This window comes from Pecten maximus, chromosome 1 (genome assembly GCF_902652985.1).
Source record: "Pecten maximus chromosome 1, xPecMax1.1, whole genome shotgun sequence".
NCBI classification, from domain to species: Eukaryota; Metazoa; Mollusca; class Bivalvia; order Pectinida; family Pectinidae; genus Pecten; species Pecten maximus.
In genome coordinates this window covers 969,363-981,473 of record NC_047015.1, presented here as the reverse complement: position 1 = coordinate 981,473, position 12,111 = coordinate 969,363, and the positions used below count along the sequence as shown (strand labels likewise).

The window sequence follows — 12,111 nt, the reverse complement described above, 5'->3', positions numbered from 1 at the left end:
TCATATCCTGTAACACAAAACATTATACTCTAACAGTACGACCTGTCATATCCTGTAACACAAAACATTATACTCTAACAGTACGACCTGTCATATCATGTAACACAAAACATTATACTCTCACAGTACGACCTGCCATATCCTGTAACACAAAACATTACACTCTCACAGGACGACCCGTCATATCTTGTAACACAAAATATTATACTCTCACAGTACGACCTGCCATATCCTGTAACACAAAACATTATACTCTCACAGTACGACCTGCCATATCCTGTAATACAAAACATTGCACTCTCACAGTACGACATGTCATATCATGTAACACAAAACATTATACTCTCACAGTACGACCTGTCATATCCTGTAACACAAAACATTAAACTCTCACAGTACGACCTGTCATATCCTGTAACACAAAACATTATACTCTCACAGTACGACCTGTCATATCCTGTAACACAAAACATTATACTATCACAGTACGACCTGTCATATCCTGTAACACAAAACATCATACTCTCACAGTACGACCTGTCATATCCTGTAACACAAAGCATTATACTCTCACAGTACGACCCCCCATATCCTGTCACACAAAACATTATACTCTCACAGTACGACCTGTCATATCCTGTAACACAAAACATTAAACTCTCACAGTACGACCTGTCATATCCTGTAACACAAAACATTAAACTCTCACAGTACGACCTGTCATATCCTGTAACACAAAACATTAAACTCTCACAGTACGACCTGTCATATCCTGTAACACAAAACATTAAACTCTCACAGTACGACCTGTCATATCCTGTAACACAAAACATTAAACTCTCACAGTACGACCTGTCATATCCTGTAACACAAAACATTATACTCTCACAGTACGACCTGTCATATCCTGTAACACAAAACATTATACTCTCACAGTACGACCTGTCATATCCTGTAACACAAAACATTATACTCTCACAGTACGACCTGTCATATCCTGTAACACTAAACATTACACTCTCACAGTACGACCTGTCATATCCTGTAACACAAAACATCACACTCTCACAGTACGACCTGTCATATCCTGTAACACAAAACATTACACTCTCACAGTACGACCTGTCATATCCTGTAACACAAAACATTATACTCTCACAGTACGACCTGTCATATCCTGTAACACAAAACATTACACTCTCACAGTACGACCTGTCATATCCTGACACAAAACATTATACTCTCACAGTACGACCTGTCATATCCTGACACAAAACATTATACTCTCAAAGTACGACCTGTCATATCCTGTAGAACAGCCCTAGAGAAAATGACATCGGGATCTCACCGCGCTTTGATCTCGGCGGGATTTGGAATCCCAACATATCCCGATGGATTTAGTTGATATGACCGTATCCCAGTCCATACAAACCGGGAAAATGAAAATAAATCGGGATTTCCCTGCATGTGAGATAGCATTCATGAACTTTTATAATCAGAATGTGATTATGTACTATTGATGAAAAAGATGCATACAGCAGCTGATACCAGTATTCATCAAAATTCATCAAAATGAATGAAATATAGCAAGAACATTTGAATTTTGAAAATTTTATAATGAATGAAAATTTTACTTTATAATATGAACATTGTCTTGAATAAAAACAATGTCTCATTTTTAATTGATTAATTTATTAACTTGCTAGCTGCACTTTCTGCTCGGTACTTAATGGTCCCTTTTATTATTATTATTACTTCTGTTTTTGTAAGTTATCAAATTGTTATATGAGAAGACTAGAAAGTGGCAGAAAAAAATCCGTAATATTTAAAAAAAAAAAATCAAATGTTCATGTTTATTACAATGTTATTATTTGTTTAAAGGAGGGATGAGGAGATTATACAGGCTTACTCACCATAAGAAACTTCAAATTTCCCGCCAAATTTATCCACCCATTAACAATCAACTCTACTTTCTACCTTCAGCTGGAGAGTGTAAATATGTTTTGTACAAATGAAGGAAAGTACTTATAGATGTATCTTTCATACCTGGTTTATGATCAATACCAGACTCTCCAGATGAGATAACACTGTTAGACATTTACAGATTTAAAATCCTACCTTTGTTACAGCTGCACTTAAAGCCTGGTGAAAGGTTTTCACATTTCCCGCCATTCTTACAGAAGTCGGAATCCCTGCAGTGATCAACGACAGACTGGCAACCATCGCCATGGTAGTCTATAGAAAAATATATGTAAAAACATTATCATGATAGTCTAAAGTAAGATCTATAAAACGTTTCGATTGTTAGATATATTTTTATATAGTTTTGACCTCGTGACCTTCAGAGTGGATAAAGGTCATTCAGTAAACAAACTTGATAGTCCTTCATTCCAACATACTACTGGCGAACTATCCTGACGCTTTATTATAGAGATGTTGTTTAACGATTCTAATGAATGACCTTTCATTACAACTAACTTAGTAGCCCTACTTTCCAGAATGCTACTAACCCAACATTACTTGGTAACTGGGAATTAGCTGTTGAAAAGAAACAACTAGATTCAAGATATGACAACCTAGCTTACTTGCCCTTGGTGCAGATCTGATAACATGCCATTGGTGCAGGTCAGATAACAACATGCCATTGGTGCAGGTGAGCTAACAACATATCATGTTACATACCTGAGGAGCAGGTGAGCTAACAGCATATCATGTTACTTACTTGAGGAGCAGGTGAGCTTACAACATATCATGTTACTTACCTGAGAAGCAGGTGAGCTAACAACATATCACTTACTTACTTGAGGAGCAGGTGAGCTAACAACATATCACTTACTTACCTGAGAAGCAGGTGAGCTAACAACATATCATGTTACTTACAGGACGAGTAGGTGAGATAACAACATATGATGTTACTTACATGAGAAGCAGGTGAAATAACAACACATCATGTTACTTACTAGATGAGCAGTTACAGGTAGCCATGGAGCCGTTCACTTTACACAGTCCATTGTTAAGGCAGGGGTTGCTATCTTGACAAAGATTTGGGCTATACTCGCAGGTATGACCGTAGGTTCCCTCAGGACATCTGATAATGATAAAAGCAGTAAACAAAAAAACTGTACAAAATACTGAGCTTGTTAAAAACCAACTTAAAGCTTAATATGATTAAGTACTAAAATACAACTACATTGTTCCTGAGTTGAAGGCTCAAGGTTCTGTCCCCTGGCCGAAACATACCATAGTCCCATAACTGTTATATATATCCATCTGATATAATGTGTATCTATCCACCTAGCTGTTGTATTTTGCATATGACTAGCTGAGATAGTTGTACCGGATACTTACGTGCAGAAGAAGTTGTTGAAGAGTTGTGAACATGATGCACCATTCTGACATGGCATGGTATTACATTGGTCTACAATGATTTCACAACTGGTTCCTGTCCAGCCCTGGGGACAAGCACAACTATAGCCATTGGTAGCATCAGAACAGTTACCACCGTGGAGACAAGGGTCACTGGCACAGTCATCAATGTTTGTCTGCAAACAGGAATTTAATAGTTTTGATATAAAGCCGTTTCAAAGCCCGATATTGGCGGATGGGCCTTCTTAATGATCATCCCTATGCAATCATAGTACCAATTTATACCCACAACCTGTCAGACAGATGGTAACAGTCCCCTTCATGTTAATTACCTGATACAATTGAAAGTAATTAGTCGTAGACAGCGATAGGGAGGTGTTTGGTTGTACTCAACTCAGGTGATGGCCATTTAGCCATGGCATAGATAGTATGCAGTGTCTGTTGGTAATTCTCATCATTATATTCTGATCAACAAATTATGATCAAAGCAATGATTATGTATATCATATTGTTTTACTAACATTAATATATCCTTACGCTGATTTTAAAGGGAACTGGCAAGCATATGCATCTAATATTCTCTCAGTGAATCTTATAGTAATTACGAAACCGGCAAATGGTACTAGTTGATCAGTATATAGTGAGATTTATAGATAGGTTTACTTACAGAGCAGTTTTTATCAGTATATACTAATATATATAGACAAGTTTACTTACAGAGCAGTTTTTACCAGTGAATCCAGGGATACATGGACAGGTAAAATCGTTGATGCCATCCTGGCAGCCAGCAAAGTCTGTGCCTGGACTATAGCAAGGGTTCGGGAAACAGTTGTTTTCATTGTTCTGGCATAATGGACCTGTGGGTGTTCAAGTGAATTTGTTTTCGGAGGTCAATATATAACCAATTGATGAAGAAAATAGACAGAAAAGCTATTGGCCTCACTGGTCACCTGAGTTAAAATATGGCACTCAATTTGACCCTTTTCGGCCTCTCCCATCAGCCCCTGGGGATCATTCATTGCTAACATGAGTACAGGATCAGACCGCTCTCCAATATTGATGATTCTAACCAAGTTTGAATGCATTTCAACAGAAATTCAACTAGAGCTAAAAGCCAATGGCCGAATAATACTCCCGCTCCCCGTTATTTGAAAAATTCAGTTTTATTGTACGGACTCTATTTTGAATTTTTACAAATTCACAATGTGTGCATGCACATTTAAATACCAAACTCTTCAAATTAAATGAGAAAAGTATAGCGACCTTTCATTATTGAAATACATACATTATTACGACACATTTTGGAAGAATGTCAATGAGAACAACTCTCGTAGAAAAGTTGTCATAGAAGTTGCCAAGTAGTCCTCCTCAGCGATGCGTTGGAACAGTTACTCATGGATTAAAACCATAGTAGCTAAGCAACGCTTGTTCACAAGAGTTGTAGTAGTTGCCTAGAGGAATTCATGGCAGGCTTGATCATCATATTATACACCCCCACCCCTTCCCTTTCTACACAGAGATATAGCGGTTTCCAAACGATTGGTGATTGTTTATCATTTATATCCTACTCTTGTGAGTAAATTTTCTTATTTTAAATAACAAGAGTTAGCTTAAAATGATAAACAATCGTCACGAGTCAGGGAACGTGATTAACGCGTAACTTCTTTACCTACAAATGTAAGCTTGTCAAGTTCAAATTCTCTCAACGTAGCAACTAAATTATGTGAACCAAGTTACTACGCGACAAAATATAGTTGGTTATGAACGAAAGATGACCATCTATTTTAGATGCACGACTCATATATTCTGTAATAATTTGTACATGACATACATTTACAAAACTAAATATTAATTTGACAATTCGTGTGGTTTATTAATAGGTAGTTTGTTTAACTAACTCCACTCGAATATATTCGAACACGAAACCGTCATCGCGAAGTCAAACGTCACCGCTGAATATTAGACTAATCATTGCCAGATTCAATTATTGGTCCTTTCTTCGATTTCGTAGGTATCCTATTACTGGTTATTGTGATATTAAATGTTCATTCTGAGATTTATTCATTCAAGACATCGTGCATTCTAACAAATATGTCAGAAACTGATCTTGAGTGCTGAGCAATATGTATTTCACATTTGTCAGTGTGTTTACACGAAATATCATCAGTTTACTGACACGAGACAAAAGTTCCAAACTGATTTTCACATTTTTTTGTTTGGGATATATATTCGTAATAAAGGTAAGTGGAATGCTAATAAAGTGTTTATACGCTTTTGGTTTTTTGGGGGTTTTTTTCGCTGTTGGTACCATATCCATACCGAATGACACCGAGCTACAGCTACAACTGTACCAGGAAAAGGGAGGCTCTCCTGTATGTTTGGGCCTACGATATATGCCGCGACCGTTTCATTCAAATGGCTACGATTAGGGACAGCAATCTAACTATTTTGTATCACATTTGCTCATTGTTTTGATCATTCATCCATGGCTATCGGGTTCCACCGCATATCGAGAATCAACGAGAAGGTGGGGTGTCAGTTTTGGTTTACTATAATCGATACAATATCTTGCTTTCGTGCGTCGTCTAATTTAACCATCGTCCAACCCTAGATTAACCGATATTTCCATGAGGAAAGCCATCTCGCTTAATCACGCCAAGAAGACAGACACGACAAACAAAATGGGACTATTAAAAGTAGGTCCCTGGTCACAGCCAAGAGGTTAACCAACCAATTCGAGGCTTTGAAAGTCGAGTGTAAACAAAAACAATAACACGCTGGTACGGATTTTATCACAGGGTACATAGGCTGTGAAACAAGTGTAGTGAGAAACATTAATGTAACGCACACCTTCATCACTTTTCTAATGTTATATTCCCATTTTAAAATATCATGAAAACTTTAAAGATATTATTTGACTTACATGAAAAAAATATAAATGCTTTACCATGAAAACTCTGTGGACTTGTATGAAATTCAAGTAACAGATCCATGCAAGCATTCACAAGGGCTAAAATAGATCTACCTATATTAATGACAGGCAGACGTACATATTGACAGACATATGGACAGATGACATGATGAAGACAAAAAGCCATCGACTATTTGGCTGAGGGATAAAAAAAACAAGTGAGAGACGCAAGGTACCTATATTTAAGACACCTACCTGAGAAACCAGAGGCGCAGTTACATGTATAGCCGTTGATTTGGTCTTCACAAGTTGCCCCATTCCTACACATGTTATCTTTACAGTTGTCTGGGTTGTGCTGACACAAGGAACCTGACAATCCGGTGGGACAATCACATGTAAATCCACCAAAGTTGTATTGGCACTGAGCATTGTACATACAGGGGTTCGGCTGACAATAGTCGGATTTCACCATACAACTCTTCCCATCAAAAACTGAAAACAATGTAGAATCACTATTAACAGTTGGGTACTGGTCTCAGTTAACACTTAGGGTAAGGTACATGTCTCAATTAACACTAAGGGTTAGGTACAAATAAAAGTTAACAATTAGGGTTAGGTACATATGTAAGTTAACACTTAGGGTAAGTTACAGATGTCAGTTAGTACTTAGGTTAGGTAGATATGCCAGTTAACATTTTGGGTGAGGTACATATGTCAGTTTACAATTCGGGTTAGTAACAGATGTAAGTTAACACTTAGGGTAAGTTACAGACGTCAGTTAACACTTAGGATTAGGTATTGATATATGTTAACACTAAGGGTAAGGTACAGATGTAAGTTAACACTTAAGGTTATGTACAGATGTAAGTTAACACTTAAGGTTAGGTACAGATGTCAGGTAATACTATGGGTTAGGTACAGATCACAGTTAATAATTACAGTTATTGCTAGGCTTTTTAAGAACAGTTAAGAAATCATTAAATGCATTTACTGAAACAGCATGAAGAATCAGCTTGTAGATATGTTGAAACATATAATGAAGGCATACCTACCTTTATGTACAGCACATTTGTAGCGGACCTCATAATCATTGCATTCATTGGCTATTGAATGCTGGCACTCCAAACCTCCGACACCACACTGAAGATCAAAGTTGTCCGCTGTTTCCGAGGACAGAATGGATGTACCATTCACACGACACTCTGCTTCCAGTGGTGCTGAGCCATTGCATATTCTTACACCATACTAAAACAAAGGCGATATGTCTGACATTCTGTGTGCATAGTACTACAGGTTAAATATCTCAATCTGTGTAGTTAAAATGTCTGTAAGTCTGCAATCTCTCCACTCATTAGAAAACACTTATCTTTGTATTAATGTCCAGCCATTACGACCTTGATCTTTGAACATGTCTGTATTACAAATTAGTTCATGGAATTATGATGCTATGTAACCCTATAGTCTGGTCTTAGTCTGTTAGGAATACGCTCTCCAGGTATCTCCTACCTGACCTTTGTACCTTGGTGAACAAAGTAGAGGTATCTCCTACCTGACCTTTGTACCTTGGTGAACAAAGTCTAGGTATCTCCTACCTGACCTTTGTACCTTGGTGAACAAAGTCTAGGTATCTCCTACCTGACCTTTGTACCTTGGTGAACAAAGTCTAGGTATCTCCTACCTGACCTTTGTATCTTGGTGAACTCAATCCAGGCATTCTCCTATCTATCCTTTTGTGTTCATAACCTAATTCATGTGTTTTTTCTGACCTTTGTATCTTGGGTAACTTAAACTAGGTAATCTCCTATCTGATCTTTATATGTTAGTGAACTCAATCAAGGTTATCTCCTACCTGACTTTAATACCTTGGTGAACTGAATCCAGATATTCTCCTACCTAACCTTTGTTCGTAGTTATCTCCGCGCATGCCTTAAATGTTGACTGATGACCACCAGTACGGATCAGGTGTACAGCTAGATGATGTCATATTACACAGTAAGGCCTTTAATGGGGTTTCTCTGTCATTTTTAGGTAAGGATCATCATAAGACAAAGCCTAATGACAATGATCGGTGATGCTATTTGCCTCCATAAAATGGCAAGGGCGTAAACATTTATCAGATTTGTTTGATTTGTTTTACAATTTATTTTAACATATTGTTATAAAACAATATCGGATTAAACGTACAACTTACCATCTCTAACTCACTAAGTCTTTCATTGTCATTTCCTCCATTTGGATCATTCAAATCAAACCAGGGGGTATAGAAATCATCTGAAAAATATGTTTTAGGGATCTGTAACAAAAACTTAAACTTATCGTAGCTGTAACAGAAACATCTTCTAGTGTCAAAACATTAAAACGTATTCAAGTTGCAACAAAAAATCAAAACTTATCCTAGTTGTGACAAAACCTAAAACTGATCCGAGCTGAGACAAAACCTTAAACTGATCCTAGCTGTGACAAAACCTAAAACTGATCCAAGCTGTGACAAAACCTAAAACTGATCCTAGCTGTGACAAAATCTAAAACTGATCCTAGCTGTGACAAAATCTAAAACTGATCCTAGCTGTGACAAAACCTAAAACTGATCCGAGCTGTAACCAAACCTAAAACGGATCCATGCTGAGGCATAGACTAAAACAAAGTTTCTTCCTTGTTATATAAATATATATTAAATTGATAGACATTAATGGTAACAGATTTTCTACCTTCAGGACGTTGACAACTTTTTGTGTAGAAGAGGAATCCCTGGTGTGTCTGTAATTGTAAATTTGGGTTCTGGTTGTATAGGCTACACATTTGGGTGCCGCTGGAGTTGTCATAGCCCACTGCCAAACATGACCCAATACAACTATCCTGGCAGCTCTGTATTGACGGCTGTTCTCCTGTTACGAATGGTGTCACACCAACCGGCTTTCTGTCCTTGAACACTTGGAAATGGCAAATTTCACCTGGAAATATTTAAAACAATGTATATAAATAATACGTAGTAATGTCATAAATCCAGCAGAGTTCAGCCTTAAATTTGCGAAAATTTATGACATCCTACCGTATACATCATTCTGACCTCAAAGTCTTCTGAAATCCTACTGTATACATCTTCTTGACTTACACTAACTTGTGACATCCTACTGTATACATCATTCTGACCTCAGTCTTCTGAAATCCTACTGTATACATCTTCCTGACTTACACTAACTTGTGACATCCTACTGTATATTTCATCCAAATTTATTTTTGCCATCCAGAACTATTAGTGATTTATTATGGGCCTTATTGGTCACCTGAGTTATAATGTTTTCTAATAAACTGTCATCCCATATTGACAAGTCTAACCAAGTTTTAAATATTCGCAATAGCAATTAAACAAAGCATGCTGAAAAATGTGGGTTATTTTCTGTTTGACATCCTATTAACAGCTAGAATCATTTAAGGACGTTCCAGGTTTTGGAGGAAAGCCGAAATATCCGGAGAAAAAACACCGACCTATGGTCAGTACCAGGCAACTGCCCAATGTTGGTTTCGAAATCGCAACCCAGAGGTGGAGGGCTAGAGATAAAGTGTCGCGACACCTTAACCACACAGCCACCGCGACCCATACGACAAACGAAGGATGATGACGGACACAATGTAACTATATTAGGTCACGTGATACTCTAGTGACATAATGAAATACTGATAAATGCTGGAGGGAGAAACAACGGACGGACAACTTAACGACGGACAGACAATGAAAACTGCGCCATGTCATTAGCCAACTGGTCCTTCAGATCAAGTGACCTACACATGGTGTCCTACTGACTAGGATTATATATCTATAAACACGACGTCCTACTGACTAGGATTATATAACTATAAACACGACGTCCTACTGACAACGATTATATAACTATAAACATGGCGTCCTAGTGACAACGATTATATAACTATAAACATGGCGTCTTACTGACTAGGATTATCTATCTGTAAACATGACGTCTTACTGACTAGGATTATATATCTATAAACACGACGTCCTACTGACTAGGATTATATATCTATAGACACGACGTCCTACTGACCAGCATTATATATCTATAAACACGACGTCCTACTGACCAGGATTATATATCTATAAACACGACGTCCTACTGATTAGGAATATATATCTATAAACACGACGTCCTACTGACCAGGATTATATATCTATAAACACAACGTCCTACTGACCAGGATTATATATCTATAAACACGACGTCCTACTGACAAGGATTATATATCTATAAACATGACGTCCTACTGACAACGATTATATAACTATAAACATGGCGTCTTACTGACAACGATTATATAACTATAAACATGGCGTCCTACTGACTAGGATTATATAACTATAAACATGGCGTCCTACTCACAACGATTATATAACTATAAACATGGCGTCCTACTGACTAGGATTATATAACTATAAACATGGCGTCCTACTGACTAGGATTATATAACTATAAACACGACATCCTACTGACTAGGATTATATAACTATAAACATGGCGTCCTACTGACTAGGATTATATATCTATAAACACGACGTCCCACTGACTAGGATTATATATCTATAAACACGACGTCCTACTGTCTAGGATTATATATCTATAAACACGACGTCCCACTGACTAGGATTATATATCTATAGACACGACGTCCTACTGACCAGGATTATATATCTATAAACCCAATGTCATACTGACTAGGATTATATATCTATAAACACGATGTCCTACTGTCTAGGATTATATATCTATAAACACGACGTCCCACTGACAAGGATTATATATCTATAGACACGACGTCCTACTGACCAGGATTATATATCTATAAACCCAACGTCCTACTGACTAGGATTATATATCTATAAACACGACGTCCCACTGACTAGGATTATATATCTATAGACACGACGTCCTGCTGACCAGGATTATATATCTATAAACCCAACGTCCTACTGACTAGGATTATATATCTATAAACACGACGTCCCACTGACTAGGATTATATATCTATAAACACGACGTCCTACTGACCAGGATTATATATCTATAAACCCAACGTCTTACTGACTAGGATTATATATCTATAAACCCAACGTCCTACTGACTAAGATTATATATCTATAAACACGACGTCCCACTGACTAGGATTATATATCTATAGACACGACGTCCTACTGACCAGGATTATATATCTATAAACCCAACGTCCTACTGACCAGGATTATATATCTATAAACCCAACGTCCTACTGCCTAGGGTTATATATCTATCAACATGAAGTCCTACTGACCAGGATTATATATCTATAAACACGACGTCCTACTGACTAGGAGTATATATCTATAAACACGAAGTCCTACTGACTAGGATTATATATCTATAAACATGACGTCCTACTGACTACGATTATATATCTATAAACACGACGTCCTACTGACCAGGATTATATATCTATAAACACGATTTCCTACTGACCAGGATTATATATCTATAAACATGACGTCCTACTGACTAGGATTATATATCTATAAACACGACGTCCTACTGACCAGGATTATATATCTATAAACACAACGTCCTACTGACCAGGATTATATATATATAAAGACAACGTCCTACTGACCAGGATTATATATCTATAAACATAACGTCCTACTGTCTAGGATTATATATCTATAAACACAACGTCCTACTGACCAGGATTATATATCTATAAACACGACGTCCTACTGACAAGGATTATATATCTATAAACATGACGTCCTACTGACAACGATTATATAACTATAAACATGGCGTCTTACT

The 12,111-nt window shown here is 37.2% G+C and overlaps 1 protein-coding gene across 3 annotated transcripts in view; it reads right to left on the bottom strand.

Moving 5' to 3' along the window:
- Positions 1-12,111, bottom strand: part of LOC117321797 (sushi, von Willebrand factor type A, EGF and pentraxin domain-containing protein 1-like) — a 157,721-nt gene that overhangs the window by 1,145 nt on the left and 144,465 nt on the right. For all 3 annotated transcript variants that reach the window (XM_033876375.1, XM_033876389.1, XM_033876382.1), the window contains exons 36-43: positions 8,986-9,228; positions 8,469-8,548; positions 7,330-7,522; positions 6,533-6,769; positions 4,084-4,223; positions 3,349-3,542; positions 2,961-3,088; positions 2,119-2,235 (exon numbers count right to left, since the gene is read on the bottom strand). In XM_033876375.1, coding sequence (XP_033732266.1) covers positions 2,119-2,235; positions 2,961-3,088; positions 3,349-3,542; positions 4,084-4,223; positions 6,533-6,769; positions 7,330-7,522; positions 8,469-8,548; positions 8,986-9,228 — 1,332 coding nt within the window. The remainder of the gene's footprint in view (positions 1-2,118; positions 2,236-2,960; positions 3,089-3,348; positions 3,543-4,083; positions 4,224-6,532; positions 6,770-7,329; positions 7,523-8,468; positions 8,549-8,985; positions 9,229-12,111) is intronic.